Source organism: Choristoneura fumiferana, chromosome 2, assembly GCF_025370935.1.
Source record: "Choristoneura fumiferana chromosome 2, NRCan_CFum_1, whole genome shotgun sequence".
In the NCBI taxonomy this organism is placed as follows: domain Eukaryota; kingdom Metazoa; phylum Arthropoda; class Insecta; order Lepidoptera; family Tortricidae; genus Choristoneura; species Choristoneura fumiferana.
Genome location: NC_133473.1, coordinates 1,495,710 through 1,516,216, shown reverse-complemented (window position 1 = coordinate 1,516,216; position 20,507 = coordinate 1,495,710). Strand labels below are relative to the sequence as shown.

At 39.3% G+C, this 20,507-nt stretch overlaps 1 protein-coding gene across 2 annotated transcripts in view; it reads left to right on the top strand.

Annotated features, from left to right (window-relative positions):
• The first annotated feature begins 4,062 nt into the window (after window positions 1-4,062).
• Window positions 4,063-20,507, top strand: part of LOC141445605 (beta-1,4-glucuronyltransferase 1-like) — a 37,475-nt gene continuing 21,030 nt past the window's right edge. The window contains exons 1-3 of one of the 2 annotated variants that reach the window (XM_074111448.1): window positions 4,063-4,386; window positions 17,533-17,645; window positions 19,581-20,494. In XM_074111448.1, coding sequence (XP_073967549.1) covers window positions 17,568-17,645; window positions 19,581-20,494 — 992 coding nt within the window. In that variant the 5' untranslated portion in view covers window positions 4,063-4,386; window positions 17,533-17,567. Of the gene's footprint in view, window positions 4,387-16,262; window positions 16,335-17,532; window positions 17,646-19,580; window positions 20,495-20,507 lie in introns of those variants that run through there. The other variant, XM_074111449.1, reaches the window with a different exon arrangement.

Below are 20,507 nucleotides of genomic sequence, written 5' to 3'. Positions count from 1 at the left end.
ATGGCCACCACACCTTTCACCTCCGCAAAAATATGGTTCAGGTAAATTGGACTTTTGTTACCTAGCTTTTCCTTATTGTCCTTGCTCTCAATGAACACTTTAAATTCGACATTTAACGAATTTTCGGGATACAACCTTTTATAATTTGGCTTTAGATAGGGTAAATACAAATCACCCTCGTTGGAGCCTTCTCCATTCTCCTCGGGCACTGATGCCCTTTTCCTGGCCTTGATAACTGGAGGGCTATCGCCTCCTCCTTCGTCACCAATCATGTTTAGAAACGTTTTGAACACTTTTCATAACTTTTCAGCTGATAAAATCAAGATAGATCGCAAAAACAACTTAAATAAAACTCAGAGCGCGCGCTTCGTTTAAGAGTTCCCGCCAGAATCCCCCTAAGTAAGTGTCATCTAAATGTCACAAGGCGTTTCGTTAATGCTAAGGAGATTTCTGAAAACTGGCTTGTTAAATTTTTTAAGTATAATTTATAAAGTAGCTGAAAGTACTAATAATGACTCGCCAGCTATTACAATAGTGGCTCGTAATTTTCCACTCACTTGTACCACTTGTTTATATAAAATAATAATAAAAATCCGCAGAATAAAAGCGCGACAGCGTGCAGTTTTCATCACGATTTATCGGAATGTGGTAATAAGTTGAAACATAGTACCTAACTACTAGCAGCGTGGAATGAACATTTTTGTTTGGCAGCCCGGTGATTGAAAAAATCGTGAGTTGAGTCGTGTGTGGTCTGCACATTTGGATACAATGCAACTTTCGTCATACTTATCATCCATCACTGCCGTTAGGTACCTAAACATTGGCGTAAGTATCTAGTTATTTTTCATGTTCTGGCCTGGATTTTGTGTAAAGATATCAGTAGTATGGAATTTCGAATCAGTAGCCCAACATCCAGCGTTTCTTAACCTCGGGTCGCGACCCAAATTTGGGTCACGGGTGGTATTGGGATGGGTCGCAGGGATTCTCTTTTAATAAAACCCTCGCAAAAAAAATATTTTTTAAATATTTTACTTTGACGTAATTTTTTTCGGTATTTTAGGGTCGCGGCCTACAAATATTATTAACACTTTGGGTCGCGAGCCAAAAGGTTAAGATAAGAACCGCTGCACTAGACTTTAGTGGGGTGGGCACGGCCCACCCGGCCCGCCTTAGGGTGGAATTTTGTAATGCTACCTGAAGGGAAAGTACTCTTAATTCTGTAGATAGAAAATTTTACTCAAAAATAACATTCCTTTATTTTTGAGAGAAAACTGCATTCAAAGTTTTTCGAAAATTCGCTTGCCACACCCCTACGAATAATTATTTATAAATTATTATTCGTAGCCACACCCGAACAAACGGAACCGACTAAAATCTGTACAGTCACGTCTAAAAATATGTATACAAAAACAAGTTTGCATAAATATGTAGTCATACATTGTATCAAAAATATTTATCTATTACTGACACCAAAAAATTGTATTCATTAAACTTTTTCAGTATTATGTAATCACAAAATGCTTCAGAAAGTTGCATACTTAAATAAATTTCATTTAAATGTATCCACCTCGTAGGCAAAAATAAGTATACATGAATGGGTTCCATATACATATAACCACACCAATTTGGCAAATATTTGTATACGCCGTTTGATTCATAAATATGTATCCAGACTGCAACAACAAACCTTGTCTGACTGGCATAGAATCGTAAGTTGTATATTTAACTGATTTGACAATTCACGAAAACAGTGCGGACTTGTCACTGCATACGTCTATCTCACGATTATTCTATGACGCACTTGACAGTCCTTAGATTGAATTGACTTGTAAATATTGAGTATTTCAGTTTAGGGTCATTCTCAGAAAGGTGCACTAAGCATTTTTTTGTTTTTATTTTAATTATATTGTTAATTGTTAGTGGTAGAGCCGCACTGTAGCCAGTTCTTGGTTTGCAGTACGAATGGGCGGGCTCGAGCGTACGCTTAGATCTTTCAAACTACGCAACGGATTTTGATGCGGTTTTCACAAATAAATAGTGTGATTCACGGTGTCTATGTATACCGTAACCGTGTTGTGCCGTAACGGGTCACCAGTATATAATATTATTTTAATGGAGTATGAATTCGTAGTATGTATGTCCCTGCCCGTATGCAGGTTACGAAAGAGACAGACATGTAATCTTAACAAAACAGTAATTCTTCAAAACGAATCAAAATATCAAATCGTGTTTACATATTTATGAATCAAACGGCGTATACAAATATTTGCCAAATTGGTGTGGTTATATGTATATGGAACCCATTCATGTATACTTATTTTTGCCTACGAGGTGGATACATTTAAATGGAATTTATTTAAGTATGCAACTTTCTGAAGCATTTTGTGATTACATAATACTGAAACAGTTTAATGAATACAATTTTTTGGTGTCAGTAATAGATACATATTTATGATGAAAATGTGTGGCTACATATTTTTCAAATTTTTTTGTGTATACATACTTTTAGACGTGACTGTACCTAAAAATTACACCCTGTAGGTACTTTTATTGCATCGATGGTTAGTTTAGGTTAGGTTAGTCAATTGTAAGGATGTATCTTTCTAAATCCCTACTTAATATTATAAATGCGAAAGTAACTCTCTGTCTGTCTGTCTGTCTGTCTGTCTGTCTGTCTGTTACCCTTTCACGTCGAAACCACTAAACCGATTTTGATGAAATTTGGTAAATAGGTAGTTTGAACCCCAAGGATCAACATAGGATACCTTTTATTCCGGTAGAGGGCGCCACCGCGCGATAACCTAGATCCGCGCAGACGTAGTCGCGGCATAAGCTAGTAACTTGATAAATTAAATGAAATCTTAAATGATTTTAATTATTTACAAAATATGGTAAACTAATTAATTAGTTGCTTGAAATGTTCTCCATTTTCTTGGATATACCAATTTATTCTTCTAACGTATTCATTTGTACCTTTAATAATATGTTTTTTTATATATTTTGTTATCATGGGACACTAGACACCAATTGACCTAGTCCTAAAGGAAGCATAGCTTGTACTATATGGATAGATTACGAAGCAAAGGATAAACGTACTTATATAGATAAATAACATACTTAAATACATAATAAACATCCAAGGCCTGAGAACAAACATTCGTAGGTATTGTTCATACAATACCTAACATATATCTTCGAAAATATTCACTTTATCAAATATCTATTCAACGATACCCTACAACATAGGGTGGAAGTGAAAAAAAATCCCCACTTTACGTGTCTAGGTACGTATAAGAGGTAAGTAGGTACCTACCCTAAAAAAACAATTTTTATTTTTTTATTTTACCACTGTCGGCGTGACTGTATACTAAAATACAGCTTAGCCGCTGAGCTTAGCCGCGGACAGACAGACAGACAGACGGACAGACATAGCGAAACTATAAGGGTTCCTGTTGACTACGGACGGACATACTGACAATTGGCCCAACATACTTCGAAGGCCTCTAAATCCCATTACACCATAGCGCAAGGTCAGTCGAGGACGCTATGGTGCAGAGGCAGCATATCACCACCACACTACTCTAACACGTTTCGAACTCAATCAGAGTTTATCATCAGAGCACCACAACTTAGTACTAGGCTTCGCAAATTTAGGGTTGCTTTCGCTATGGTGTAATTAAATTTAGTTCAGTGCAGTTGGTAAAAATAAAAATGGCGTCCGCGGACCGGGAGACGAGCTGTCGGTAGGCCTCCAACAAGATGGAGCGACGACCTGGTTTAGATCGCGGGATCGCAGTGGATGCGAAAAGCACAAGACCGGTCTGAGTGGAGAGCCTTGGAGGAGGCCTATGGCCAGCAGTGGACGTCTTTCGGCTGACATGATGATAATGATGATGAGTTGGTAAAAAAACGCGGGGTTCCTATAGCGCTCGAAATACATGTTTGTTTTTAATAATCCTTGTGTATGTATTACGTGCAGCCAACGTGCAGCTAAAGATAAGGGGGGCAGGGGGCAGAATGCGCATGTGCGAGATACGGTCATGCGCGAATCAAACCTCACCACCCAGTTTCTATTTATATTTTCCCCAAATAATAACATGTTAAACCTTCGCCGATAAATCGAGCTTAATTTTACCATATTTAGGTAAAAAAAGATTATAAAACACTGGTTGTGTTCTCGACGGGTTGATAAACTTAATCAGGTTTTTAATAACCTTAACTAAAATATTGAATATGCAGTGTTTTATCAGTGAATTGATATTTTTGTATAACTTCTAACGCTTTTTGCTGGCCAGTGTTATTTTATTAGTGAACAAAGTGTCAATTTAAAACTATATATCTAAATTGTTTTCATCTACTAATTGATGCAATTTTTTGCATAGATACGTAAGTACCTATTTGAATTAATTACTTTAGTTAGTGACATGTCTTCGAAGTACCTACCTGCTGCTGTCAGTGTTCTCAATCAATGTTTGCAAGTTATCTGTTACTTGGATTATTTTACAAAACGATGTTTAAGTAGCTTGCAATGTTTGTTTTTGTAAAATTACGAGAGTCTAAAATGTGTTGCTAAACTTCAAACTCAGATAAGTCCAACTAAGATTTTTTAAGATTTGGTATCAAAAGAAAAGGCAAATAAGGTAGATACTCCCCTAAGGAGATAGAGTGGGCATTACTGGACATATCAATTTGAAGTTTAGCAACACAAATCCACTTGCTTATAGAGACAGGGCCTTGAAATGGGGTATCTATGTATAATTATGCAGTCGATATGTCGGCGCCCGATCGTAAAACCCGCCAGATCACGAAATTCCAAGGCATCATGAAAGGCGCCATTTCATGATATGCCTAAAAGTTGGTCAGGCATATCACGATGTGCCTGAGAAACAATACGGCAGATCGATTAGAGCAATGCATTCGTCGATATTCCTAGCTTTATACCGGGCACATCGTGATATGCGGAAAAAAAGGAAAATTTTGGTACGACGAGCGAAGCGAGGAGTGGTTAGTATGAATTCTGACCACAACGCACGAGCTGAGCGACTGAAGCGAGCGTGCCGCGGTCATGATATGCCTAGGAATTTCATGATCTGCCTAAACTGGCTAAATCATGAAAAGGCGCCATTTCACGATATGCCTAGGAATTTCGTGATCTGGCGGATTTTACGATCGGCTGCCGATAGATACAAGCAATAACAAGTGCATAAATATCTGTACATTTGTACAGCCATAGGATCAAAATATTATGTTACCTATACACATCGACCTTATGGTTAATGGCATAAAGGTGTATATAGGTAGATATTTGTGACGCCTTGGCAACGTACAATTTTTATGCTCTTTGCCATTCTCACGCTTTAACTACGAGTACTAAGCCGATTGCCATGAAATTTTGCAAATATGTTTGTTTAGAAGACCAGAATAAATAATACATAATAATATCGTACATTTTATTCCAACAATATGATAGGAAACAAAATAAACAAAAACTACATAAATATACCTAACTATAAAAATAAAACACCATCTAAGAGGCATTCCTTTATTCCGAAAAAATAACTTATAATAAGAATAAGTTTTGGGTAAAAATTTCATTTTTAATAAAAAAAATTGCTGACTGTACTTTTTGTTAACTGTACTTGTATTGTCACCCAAACTACATTTGCATACCAAATTTCAAGTCGATGCCATTAGCCGTTGAAGAGTTCCGTCCTGTGGAGACGATCTTGGCCGGACTACCAGATTATTATATTGTCACGCAATTTACATAAGTATACCAAATTTCAAGTCAATCCAACTACTGGAAGTTGATCGAATTTAACTTGCAAGATTTGATTATAGACAGATAGACAGACAGAAAACGGAGGCAGATGAAACTAAATAAAAGCTTAAAAAAAAAACTATTACCAATTAAAAAATATTTGTTACGCTTACTTTTACATAGGGTGAGACGGCACCAATCATAGACATGATAACCACAGCAGTATCCAGTAATGGACAGCAAGGTTTCAATACCTTATAGCTCACCATTCATGAACTTTGCTCGTTAAGATAATCAGTTATATATGTTTGCTAATGTCTAATGTTGTAATATATAGAGTATCTGGGCTAAAACTCGACAATAAGCGTTTTCCCAGAAATAAGTCTAAGCTAGATCGATTTGTGATCCCCGAAAACCCCAAATACCAAATTTCATCGAAATCGTTGGAGCCGTTTCCGAGATCCCCGAAATATATTTATACCATATACTTTATACAAGAATTGCTCGTTTAAAGGCATTAGATACACTGATGTATTAAACTGTAGATCCACAGTCGCGCGTCCGAATATGTCAGAGCCAAATGAGCGCCACTTTGGTAAATGTGGCCTTCTTTTTTCTCAGTACGTTGTTGTCAGTGCAAGCGTAACGATGCCCACGTGCGTCATTAAAAAGTGCAAAAATCACTCGCGAAAACGGAACAAATCTGATGGAATATCATACTTTCAGCGAGTATTTGTTGTTTTTTCTATTAAATTCTAATAATCAGAGAGAAATATTGATTTAAATTAATTTTAAAGCCATTTCTAAATTGCTAATTAAAAGATAAACGTTGCCAGAATTCCACAACATTGACAAATGCCTTGTCTTTGTCACACGCACAGGAAAGCATATCAGTAAAACGAAACAGATAAACAACAGAACATGGAACAAAAGTGTAGTGGAGTTGCCGTCACTATTTTATTTACCGAGTCGCCTAGCAACGGGTAGCTATGTCGTTTGAATATTTACCTTGAAGTTTGCGATTTTAATTATGTTTTATAAAGCGTCGATAATATAATGTACTGAACTGACTGTCTGACTGTGTGGTTTATTCGTTTTTGTGCAAAATTAATAAAGCAATTTATGAACCACAAACCTCAATGAAGCCAACTTTGATAAAGCGCTCGCCAAATCTACACCGTATTAATCACTATGTTTACCTATTGCTTTTTACACTAAAAAATCATACTAAGTATTTTAAACAGTGTACAAGGTTTATAATACAGTTTACAATTTATTCACACTAGTCGAGCTTCTTATTATTTAATTACACAACATACGATGTCCGCCGAATTTCCCGCGAATGAACTGTGCTGACAGACAGCCTGCAAATTGCAATTTTTTTTTGAGCTGCGCGCGGCGTGCGCTGGCAATGGTTTTAGAAGCAAACAGCCAGAACCAAGGAGGATGAGAATTCAAATTGTTTTTTATTCGAAATACTTGCACAAGTGCTTACATTTCGGCGATATTTTTAGAAGCTTTTTTGTAGCTTGCCCTGTTTGCTTATTTATTTATTTATTGTTTGTTTGGGTCAAATCTTGGAAGCTAAATTTGACCCACTTCCAGTGGTCCGATCGACTTGAAATTTGGCATACTTATGTAAATTTGGTGACAATACAATAATCTGGTAGTGACAACTTGGTGGTTTTGTCAGAATCGTCTCTGCAGGAGGGAACTCCTCAATAGTTAAAAGTACCGACTTGAAATTTGGTACAGATATGTAGTTTAGACGACAATTCAAGTACAGTCAACAAAAAGTGCAGTAAGTATTAAAAATTAAATTTTTAACAAAAACTTATTACAAGCATTATATTTATTTGCAGTGTAATGTAACTATGTTTGCTCGGGTGGAATCTTTCAACTCAAATTTGAAGTGGATATCTTCAACCGATTGAGCTGAAATTTTACACGCATGTATACTTAAATCCGATGACAATGCAATATTATTATAACATGGAGTTGATCTAATGATAAAGCTAGCGGATGACCATAGGAACTCTGTGATAAACGACACGACCACATCGAGTTTGGACTCGTTTGTCGTCTTGACGAGTACTTCGGTAACCAGGGCATAAAGTAGGTCTCTAGGTGCAGCGTTTTGGGCTGTGCGTTGATATATCAACAGTCAGTTAGTCAGTTTATTATTTTAATTTATATATATATATAGACAGTGCCGGATTAGCCCATAAGCAAATTAAGCGATTGCTTAGGGCATCACGTCTTGGGTTCACCATAAACAGCAACAATTTTTTTTTGTTAGCACATAAAAGGTAAGGCTGTTTGAAAATCCGCTCGCTCGTGCCTCCCCATAATCTCTATCGTATTTCATAAATATAATATTTCGTCGTAATAAATACTTATTTAAAATATCGATAAGGGGGGAGGGGCATAGGCGTGCATTGCTTAAGGCATCAAATAGTCTTAATCCAGCTGTATATAGATTATCTCGAAAACGGTAAACATTTGGACTAAAGAAAATTAGCTTAAAAGTTACCTTTTAATTTTTTTTAAATTTAATTGACAAAAACTTTTTATTACAAAAGTCCTCTCCGAAAGTCCGAATGCATTCTTTGTTCTACAACCTGAATTCGTCCGTCTTAAGAAACGTCAAACTCATCCAAGCAATCTTGCAACGTCGCCTTCAATGTAGCAAGTGAAATTAATCCCTCTGCCTTTTCTGATAAGGCTTACATTCATATTCGAGCATGCGTATGTGAAATTGTGGAGTTAGCTGTCAAGTGTCAAGCGTTGTGTAGTTTTGCCGCTAGCGAAATTCAACTGTAATAGAGTAAAGACTAGGTTCAAATTTCGTCGCGTATTCTTTCTATTTGTTTGTGTGGTGGGATCAGTGTTTCTACGCACACGTAAATATTTTTATTAACTGTGGAATATGGCCGCTAGCGAAATTCAACTGTAACTTAGTAAAGACTAGGTTCAAATTTCGTCACGTATTCTTTTAATTAATGTGTGTGGGTGATGATTTTATTTGTTACACAAACAAATAAATAGTTCGGACACTTTTTGATGGGGATTTTGTTTGGCAATGTGTATCTACAGTTTAATACATCAGTGATTAGATAGATAATGGTATGGAATAATTTATTGTATCAGGCGTTACTTTGCGGAGGTCCATATCAATGAACTAAAAGAATTTCCTTGCTCACCCGCGACCTTACGATAGCTAAGCTTATGCAAAATATGCGTGTTCATGCAGTTCCTCCACCTCCACACTGTAAGAACACACACAAATCACACAAACCCATCTATCACCACCACCACACTACACTGACGCGTTTCGAACTCAACCTGAGCTCATCTTCAGAGTGACACAACCGTACACCATGCTACCACTTGTTAGACTAACGAACCACAACCACCGTTTTAATTAGTCACTGTAACTCCCCAAGTACCCACTTACGTTTTATGAAACAAAACAAAACTACCCACAAATTATTAATAAAATTTTTAACCGTCCTTCAAAACTACCTTGATTTTTATTTATTTACTGTCAAGGCATGTTTTAATTTACTACCATTGCTGAAATTAGATCCAAGCCGTAGCAAGGGAGATGAAACTAAATTTACCTGCGCATACCTCCTCCTCCTGCGCATATTTTGCATAAGCTTAGCTATCGTAAGGTCGCAAGGAAATTCTTTTAGTTCAATGGTACGGAACCCTTCGTTCGCGAGTCCGATTCGCACTTGGCCGGTTTTTCCTTTTGAGGTAGAGAACCCTAAAAAAACCATTTGCCTACAATGACCGACTCACTAATTAGTATTGATTATCCTTGTACGTATATTGATAACAAAAGGTAATTTATCCATTAGGTACGTTCGATGCGTAAAGCGGTCATTAAGCTATCCAAATGGCTTCAATTAGGTTACCTATGAATAATGGGGGGAAAAGTTTAGTCACGCGAGTCCCCGGACTTTAGGGCTATAGAGAGGGGTAAATCCGGATCTGATGACTCAAAAGAGTCTGATCTGTTGTATTTGACTTTGTTTATTGAAGTGACAAACGTACATCAGATAGAATACAATGTATAGTAAAGAATAAGAAATTTAAACATTTTGATTAGCCAGTTATACAACATACTCCCCGTAATCAAAACATGATTATAAACATAAACCTATTCCTTTTATACAATTCTGATGCTTGATACGAGCCAATGGCTTAGTTAGTACATCAGCCCACATCTCCAAAGTATTGATATATACGACATTAACAATATTGTTCGATAATAAATCTCGTATATAATGAAATCTTGTGTCTATGGGCCTGGACACATGTCGCCGGTACGGTGCCGTCTACGGTGTCACGGCGCGGCGCCGTCAAACGGCGTCGTGCCGAAACACGGTGCCGCGTACGGTGCCGTACACGGCGCCGCGAACGGCGTCGTACCACGGCGCGGTGCCGTGTACGACGCCGTGCACGGTGCATCGCTTGGTAGTTTAACTAGTTAACGTTTTGCTGCTGAACGCATAACACGCAAGTACAACCATCGTTCAAATATACAAAACAATTGTCGTTTTAAATATATACAAGTATACAGTTTTTGCCTTGACATGGACAAGAAAAACGTATTCTCCTGCTCCTACTGCTAAGACGACGAATGAAGAAAAAACAGAAACGAACATATTGGGTGAATCCATACATGTCTTTAATGAACCATGATGGAGAGATTTTTATGCACTATTTACTTGCGTGTTATGCGTTCAGCAGCAAAACGTAAACTAGTTAAACTACCAAGCGATGCACCGTGCACGGCGTCATACACGGCACCGCGCCGTGGTACGACGCCGTTCGCGGCGCCGTGTACGGCACCGTACGCGGCACCGTGTTTCGGCACGACGCCGTTTGACGGCGCCGCGCCGTGACACCGTAGACGGCACCGTACCGGCGACATGTGTCCAGGCCCTATATGCTTGGTTCTGTTGTGATGAACCGGATTCAATGCCAACTTCTGGGCAGACTGTGAGTCATTATAAATAGTAATAATAGTTGACATACCAGTAAGTTCACACATCAATCGCCTCAGAAATTCAGCCTCTCTACCCGCACTGGACAAACTCATATATTCCGCTTCGCTGGACGACAGGGCAATGGTGGTTTGCTTCTTACTTTCCCATGAAATGGCTCCTCCGGCCATAGAAAAATAGAATCCGGTGTATGAACGACGATCCATAGGACAATTGGCCCAATCTGCATCCGCGTAGCCAATTAAACATCCACCGTCTTTCCTGTAAGTAATGCCCAAATCCATAGTGCCTTTCAAATATTGTAATACACGTTTTGCCGCCTTCCAATGACTTTTATCATATTTAGTATTGAATTGACTCAAATATGATGTAGCAAAAGCAATGTCTGGACGAGTATTAACGGCCAGAAAATTGAGTGAGCCTATCAATTGCTGATACGGATAGGATAATGAAGATTCACTTACATTCTTCTCACTCGGCAGAAACTTTTTAGTTTCCAACGGCGTAGGAACGCTCTTACAGTCCATCATGTGAAACTTTTGTAGCAAATCACGAATGTAACTTTCTTGAGATATTTTAATCTCATTAGGTTTGTAATGTATATTTAAACCTAAGTAATAACTGAGTTTGCCAATCACTTTCAGACTAAAATGATTCCGCAAGTCAGATATGACAGTGTTTAGCGTTTTATTTTCTTTGTACAAAATGACAATGTCATCGACATGGAAAGCGAGTATTATTAACTCGTTACCAAACTTTTTAGTATAAATACATGCTTCCGAAGGAGTTTGGTTAAAACCTATGCATTGCAAAATTTCGGTCAACTTTTTATACCATGCTCGTGAAGCCTGTTTGAGGCCATAAAGCGATCGTTTCAGTAAACATACTTTATCTTCTTGACCAGGTTTTATAAATCCTTCCGGCTGACTCATATACACTTCTTCCTCCAAAATTCCGTTTAAAAATGCCGTGTCAACGTCTAAATGGTGCATTTTCATTCCCTCTTCCGCAGCCAATGCGAACAACATGCGTAAAGAAGAATTTCGGACGACTGGAGAGAAAGTTTCCAAGTAGTCAATGCCATAAACTTGATTAAATCCTTTCGCGACAAGTCTAGCTTTATATTTAATTACGTCACCATGCGCATTTTTCTTCAGCTTGTAGATCCATTTGCAAGGTATGACTTTCTTATCTGGTCTATCAACGAGAACCCAAGTTTGTTTCTCAAGCAGTGACTGATATTCATCTTGCATAGCTTGATACCATTTATCACTATCTTCTGCGTTCACAGCCTGTGTATAAGTTGTAGGTTCATCCATCAGCTGAGGGGATGAAGTTTGCATGCATACACAATTGGCAGCAGAATTAGGTTTTCTGGGTCTCAAATTGTACCTTGGTTCTACAGAATCAGTATCAGATTCAGTTTCTTCTGATGAAGATGCAATAACAGGTTGAACTGACACATTTGGAGTAACAGCGTTATGCCACTGTTCCACGACATTAATATCAGACTGAACATCTTCTGATATAATATCTACAATATCAGGTTGAATCTGTTCATTTTCGATGACAGCGCTTGTGACAGGTGTTCGACTATCTGAACTATTTGACGAGTTTACTTGCGAACTAAGCAATAGAGGTACAACTGCTGATTCAGTTAAATCATTATCAGACTTACAAGTTGTCTTTACTTTCAAATCTTGAAAATCACATTCAAAAAAAGTAACATCTCTGCTTTTCACAAGTCTTCTGGGATATCTAATATCTCTGAAATAATAACTTCTTGGATCTTCTGAATATCCAACGAAAATATGCTCGGATGCTTTCATGTCCAATTTCTTCCGATTACATTCAGGGACATGGATGAATGCTCTGCATCCAAAAACACGCAGATGAGAAAGATTTGGTATTTTATCATACCATTTCTCGTACGCCGTCTTCCCATTGAGAGCACGGTGAGGAGACCTATTTTTAAGATATACAGCCATCTCTGCAGCATCTTGCCAATAAGCCGGAGAAAGGGAACTGTCAGAAAGCATTGACCTTACTTTCTCCAAAATTGAGCGATTTGTTCTTTCTGCAATAGAATTTTGCTGAGGACTGTAGGGAACTGTTGTTTGGTGTTGAATTCCTTCATTTTGTAAATATCTCGAAAATTCAGCATTAACATATTCTTTTCCATTATCACTCTTCAATATCTTAATCTTTGCTCCTGTTTCCCGCTCTACTGTGGACTGGAAAATATGAAACTTGTTCTTTACTTCCGCTTTTGAAGGAATAAAGAATACAAAAGTCATACGAGAAAAATCATCTATAAAAAATAAAATATACTTATTGCCTTGAAATGAAGTTTCAGGCAATGGTCCACATATATCTGAATGAATAAGTTCCAGAACAGAAGTTGATCTTTTATGTGAAACTTTCTTAAAGGGTTTCCTATTCTGCTTACCTTCAATGCAGGGGATACATGGTTCCTTATCGACTTCTGAGTAGTCCACGCCCACTGCGTGTCCCTTCCTCAGTTGATCCATTCCGATGCGACATAAATGACCTAGTCGTCTATGCCAGAGCTTGAAGCTAGAAACATCAGAGTGGGTCTCAAAAGCAGATAATTGAGTAATTGGGTTGACCGTACAGTCTAAAGAATACAGTCCACCACATATAGAACCATGTAAAATTACATCACCTGTACAAGAAAAATCATCAGAATCATAAAAATTACAACCAGTTCTATCAAAAACTACATTAAAACCTTTATCTACTGCCTTCTTTACTGAAATAAGATTAGAATTCAAGTTCGGTACATGAACTACATCAGTAATCTTCTTTATATTAGTATTCTGACCGCAAGTGGTGACAGAAATATCTCCAATGCCTTTACTGGGCAGTACATCTCCATTTGCAATGGTTACAGTCCCAATAGATGAACTTCTCACATTATTCATCCAATCCGCTCGTGACGTCATGTGTGCTGAAGCTCCAGAATCAATAAACCATTTATCACGCTCTAATCCGTCATTGACATTCAGTGCACATAGAGAATTTTTGTGATTTACGGGTCTCTTCTTCTTGTCCTTTTTATGGGGACAATCTGGACGCTTATGTCCTGGCTCCATGCAGTCGTAACACACAATAGGTTTCTTCGATTTGGATGTAGAAAGTTTGTTCTGGTTCATTCGTGTACGAAGAGCAGTACCTGGGTTATCTATAGTTGGTTTATTCAATTCATTCAATAATTTGGTCTTAATTAAATCCACTGTAATGTCTATGTTGGAATTTTCCAAAGCCATTACTAAAGGTGCATATTGAGGACTTAAACCTCCAAGAAGAATCGCAGCTATTGAAGCATCTTCCATAATTTTGCCAATGTCGGCTAAATCTTGCACAGTTGACATGACAGCATTTATGTACGTCTCTATATTGGAATCAAAATCATCAAGACAGTACCTGTACAGTTTCCTTTCGAGGCTTATACGTCGCCCTAAACCTTTGTCCTCGTAAGCGGACGAAAGAGCATCCCAAGCTTCCTTGGCTGTTTTGCATGACCTTACATGAGTTATTGCCATACCATCTAAAGTGAGACATATTTTCGATAACGCCTTCTGATCGTTACGTGATTTTACCTCAGTAGGAATTTTACTATCATCAGAATATCCGATGATCGTCTCCCATAACTCTTCATGCATAAGGTACATACGCATTTTGAATTTCCATACGGAATAACCGTCTCTGTTTATGAGTGGTTTTATGGCAGAAATCGAATTATTTGCCATATTTATACGCACAGCTGTTTGATGTCACAACAAAAAATAGTATGAAAATATCTTCGTGAACTATTGAAAATTTTCACAGATTTTCATAATTTATAAACGCACATACTGGAAAAAACTAGTAGATTCACTTTTTATAAAGAATATATAGCTTTTATAAGTAATACTCAGTTAAATATAGAGTTTCGTGCTGATAACGAATGTTGTATTTGACTTTGTTTATTGAAGTGACAAACGTACATCAGATAGAATACAATGTATAGTAAAGAATAAGAAATTTAAACATTTTGATTAGCCAGTTATACAACATGATCCTCAAGCGAATCCGCCGGGATTTACCGGGATTGCGGTTGGTCGGTACCCCCGAGTTGTAAAACAGTTTTAAATACTCCTGCTGCGTCACCGGTTGGTGTGAACGTGCCTACGGAGCGATGTTGTTAGTGTTGTGTGCTACCCTACATTAGACATTGACAACAAAAATGACGATAAAAATGCGGGTAGTTGTGCGCCGGTGTTAGGTCCGTCGGGCAGTGGCGCGAGCAGAGGTGCCGCGTAGTGTGCGTGTTGCGGCAGCCGCCGAGTCGCGTGCTCCTGAGAAGAAGGGCTACGAAATAGCCCGAAACATGTTGAGCTAACCTCGGTTTAAGACGTTATCCGTTACAATAATCATTTAATACGAATCCGCATCCCTTATCGGGTCCTTGCAAATCTTATCGATTCCGAGGAATTACTAACTCCTACCAACCTTTAGATTGAGCGACTCACTAGATAACTACATTTTTGGACGTGATACAAAATTAGTGTTTCGAGCTCAGTTAATGCTAGGTAATGAATGAGTCTTATGTATTATTGAAATCTTATACCTTTAAACGAGCAATTCTTGTATACATAGGTATATGTATATAAGTATATATTACGTAGTAGGGGTTTTCGGGGATGACAAATCGATCTAGCTTGGTCTTATCTCTAGGAAAACTGGTACCGAGTTTTAGCCCGAGCGGAGCTCGGTCACCCAGGTATTAATAAATTATGAACAATGTATGGAAACCGCATATTTCATTAGAATAATTTCAACAAGAGTTAATGCATTATAATTAATAACCTAGCATTAACTGAGCTCGAATCACTAATTTTGTATTATGTCCAAAATTTTACCCTGTATCACATCAGTACTTACTTACTTTACTATTATGGACACACTAGCTTTTGCCCGCGGCTTCGATTAGTATGTAGTTTAAAACTTTTTGATCCTACATTAACCATACTCGTACATTACTTCGGGATAAAAAGTAGCTTATACAATATGTTAATCCAGGGTATAAATTACCTGTATGCCAAATTTAATGCAAATCCGTTCAATAGTTCTTGCGTGAAAGAGTAACAAACATCCATCCATATAAACTTTCGCGTTTGTACCTAACGAATTGGTCACCGCGCTGAGCGTATATTATAATAACTAAGTGCCTACGAAACTCAGTGCGTGTTATCGTACTCACAGCGAAAAGATTATATACATTTAACGTATGAAATGGTTTGAATAACAATGTAGGAATACGCGGTATTATGAATAACATATTCACAAATGAGAATATCAGCCACAACACTACACTAGTGGCTTATGTAGGTACTTGCTTAGGACAATAGAATTTTGGTACAGGAAAGTTAGCTTTTTACAGTTACTAATGGACGCTAGGTAGTTTGTGAGCACTCATTGCATAGCGTAGTCGGACTGTACCTTCAAAGAAGTTGTTTAACAACGTTCATGTGCATTATAATATCTACAAGGTACTAGCAAAGGATATATTTGGAATAGTTTTAATCAGTGGTTTGGTCAGTTGGACCTCTAAGATTGGACCGAATACTTATGTAAAATTCATTTATTATTTCTTATTATAATTTATTTTTTAGTCCGTCTGTCAAGACCGTTTTTCTAAGGAACACGTTAGGTGTCATCATCATCATCATCATCATCACAATATCAGTCATAGGACGTCCACTGTTGGACATAGGCCTCCCCCATAGACCTCCAGTTGCATCGGTTGGAAGCGGCTTGCATCCACCGTGAACCCGCGACTTTAACCAGGTCATCCGTCCATCTCGTTGGTGGACGTCCTACGCTGCGCTTGTCATCCGCGGTCTCCACTCGAGAACCTTTCGGCACCAGCGACTATCTGTTCTCGGTGCTATATGGCTCTATCTATCGTATAAACTACGAAAAACGAAAAAAGGTGGTGGGTACGAAAGTATCTGTTGCAAAGAGAAAATTTGATAATTGGTCATAAAATGGCAGATGGATCCTTCTAAATTTTATGACTTTTTCATTGTCCCATACTACAGCCATGTTACTAGAAAAATTGCAAACCTGTCCGTACAAGTCAACATTAGCTGCTCAACTGATGTTTTCGGTCACCAAACGGCAACACGGCAACACGCAGTGAGCAACTCTGCAACACGAAGTGTTACCCGCAACATATTGCCACTCAGCAAGATGTTGATTCATCAATGTTGCTCAACAAATGTTTACCATGAATACGGGGCGTTGAGAAGAACCCTACAGGCAGGGCCGTCTTTCACCTATTAGAGGCCCTGGGCACAACATGCTGCATGCATTCAGTAAGCCTGATTTTCAGGCGAGAATTGAGTAGTTATCGGTTCATCATCATCATGTCAGCCGAAAGACGTCCACTGCTGGACATAGGCCTCCCCCAAGGCTCTCCACTCAGACCGGTCTTGTGCTTTCCGCATCCACCGCGATCCCGCGAACTTAACCAAGTCGTCGCTCCATCTTGTTGAAGGCCTACCGACAGCTCGTCTCCCGGTCCGCGGACGCCATTCGAGAACCTTCGAGTTATCGGTTATCGTTTGGTAGTTTAGTAGGGACTAGGGTGCCCCAATCCATCGCGGGCCCCTGGGCACGTGGCCCGTGTACCCAGTGGGGAAGATGGGCCTACAGGTACTTACTAATATTCACCTCTTGTTCCAGACTCCTTGCCCATGTAAAGTGATGCCCCAATCTGGATGATACAGTTACCAGCAGCAGAGATGCGGTACAATTACCTGAAGAAACCAATGTCCGGTTTGAGGAACGACAAGATTGTGAGTACCCACATTTCAGCAAACACAGTGCGTAGACTTCGAAAGAAGTAACGAACGCAAGAGCATGTCCTGCCCTTTTTGCTTAAGCAGATGGGCCACATTCGCTCAGCTCCTCAGGCAGCCCGTGTTAAAACCCACGCCACGTTTTTAAGATAAATCAACTGATTTTATTCTGTATTTTTTTCGGCTATTATCTATATAAATAAAAATTAATCGTAAAATGTGTTGCTAAGCGCAAAACTCGGGAACGACTGGTCCGATGTCGCTAATTATTTTTTTGTTGTGTTCATTACTGTCAGGTGAAGGTTTTTATGGAAGAAAATACAGAAAAAAAGCAACGGGGGCGAAGCCGCGGGCAATAGCTAGTTTATTATAAAAAGTTTTTGAGACCCATTGTATTGTACTTTTGTACTACCTTAGTATATAAAAACTCCTTAAATAACTCTTTGGCTTTGCCTGTATCTAGTAACTCTGACGTGAATTTCAGCTTTGACAATTGTTTGACAACTAAGCGGAACCGGTTTCAGTATCACTTTGGAAGATATTCATTTGAAATTTCGCTATTATTTCAACAGTTAAGCGTTATTTCGTGGTATTTTCCGCTATCTTTGACTGCGATTTGTTTAGATCTAGGGAACAAAATGTTGGCTGGAGAAGTAAGTATACTATTTGACAGTCGCAAGTTTGAACAATGTGCAGAATGTATACTATAATAATATGTATATTATGTAAATTTGACAAATTTATAACTAAAAATGCATGGAGGAGGTAGTTAACGAGCGGCGGCGGCGGTGTAGCTCAACTAATACTCTTTGGTGTAGCTATTGTTCATAATCATAACTTTTTAATATCGCGGGCATGACTTGTGGCCAGTGGACTGCCGGGGGGAGGTAGGGTTTTGCTGACTTTTGCTAAAATTACTGAAATTCTGCTTACGTAATACTTGAATGACTTTAGGCTGCGTTTTCACCAGAGATGTGCGTGGGTGTATTGCGAGGAATGTGTTTATCATGATTGTCATGTGTGGTGGTGACACTACACTGATGCGTTTCGAACTCAACCAGAGCTCATCTTCAGAGCAACACAAACGTTCACCATGCTAAAAGATGTTAGTCATCGCTCTGCCGAGTTATTTTCACTAGAGATGCGCAGATCGAGGATATTTATATATGTGATAGATGGGTTTGCTGCATGAACACACATTTCTTGCATAAATGTACTTATCATGTTATCATAAGGTCGCGGGTGAAAGTAATTGTTTCAGTTCATTGTTATAACCTCCACAAAGTAACTATCCTCCTGATTCAATAAATTATTGATAGCTACCGTTTGTTTTGCTTTTTGCCAACGTAACATCTGGAACACCCAGTCATAATCATCATGTCAGCCGAAAGACGTCCACTGCTGGACATAGGCCTCCCCCAAGGCGCTCTAATCAAACCGGTCTTGTGCTTTCCGCATCCACCGCGATCCCGCGATCTTACCAGGTCGTCGCTCCATCTTGTGGGAGGTCTACCGTCAGTTTGTCTCCCGGGCCGCGGACGCCATTCGAGAACCTTCTGACCCCACCCACCCCGGATCACCCACTATGCACAACTTATACTACTAGGTTCTCGTCAATACCATTTTTTTTTAAATCTTTATTTATTATGGAACTTTGATCAAACGCTAATGAACATGTCAGTTCCCAAAGGCCTTAACTATAAAAACACCACAACAGCTATAAGATTTAAATGAGTAACAACTCGTGCCAAGAGGGACTGACATGTCCTCCAAACCATACCACCGGATCCCCTGCCACAGGGTGGCAATCCTGCGCACGGATTCTTTTACACAGAACTCGTAACAAATGCCTACCACAAATCTGTCTACTCACTTATCTAAAAATCCGTATACAAATCTCAATACCATTAATAAATAATTTTTGATCAACAGTGGCGGTGGCGATGTCAGTGGAGCGTCGTGACCATCACTGCGATCGCTCTGGTGCTCTACAACGCTGCAGCAAACATCTGGCTTCTTCACCCCCCCTCCTGCCCCACGCATGCTACCCCTCCCCCCAGCGAACCCCCCACCTGTGAACCTTGCTCCGACAACGGCAGCAACAACGGAGTCGATGACGACCCCATATCACGGATAGACCTGCGTCTTGGCAGATGGGATGCTTCCAGGTCTTACAAAATGTTCGATTATGCAGCAGTCGGAGATCTATATGCGGATCTATCGGCTGACCGCCGCGTCTGTCTGGCAACTCAAAGCTCCATAGAAAGGCTTCACGAGCTGCTCAGGATAGCGACGCACTGGTCTGGACCAATATCAGTAGCCGTCTTCGTGGCAGGAGACGAACTGAGACTGCTGAGAGCGTTTACGATGTGGATGTTCCGGTGTCAACCAGAAGTCTTCATGCGCATAGCGCTCCATGTGGTCACTCCTTTTGAAAGGCCAGGAGTGCAGGGCAATGTACCCAGCTGGGCGAGAGATTGCGAAGCCAAGCCTTTGCCACCATACGAGATCAAAGCGGATACTATCGCCTGGAGAGTCCGACATCCATATCCTCAAAACCATTTAAGGAACTTAGCGAGGAAGAATTGTCAGACGTCTTATGTTTTCCTAGTAGATGTAGATATAGTGCCCTCGAAGGGCATGGCTGAGGCTCTAGATAAGTTTCTAGCGAATGTCCCAAAGTGTCCACTGTGTGCATATGTGGTGCCCACGTACGAGCTCGACCTGAGAGTCGCAAATTTTCCCGCGAACAAGTCGGAGCTGCTGAGACTGTCGAGGAAGAAGTTGGCGATACCATTCCATAGGAAGGTGTTTATCTACAATCAATACGCTTCTAACTTTACTAAGTAAGTTTCTCCT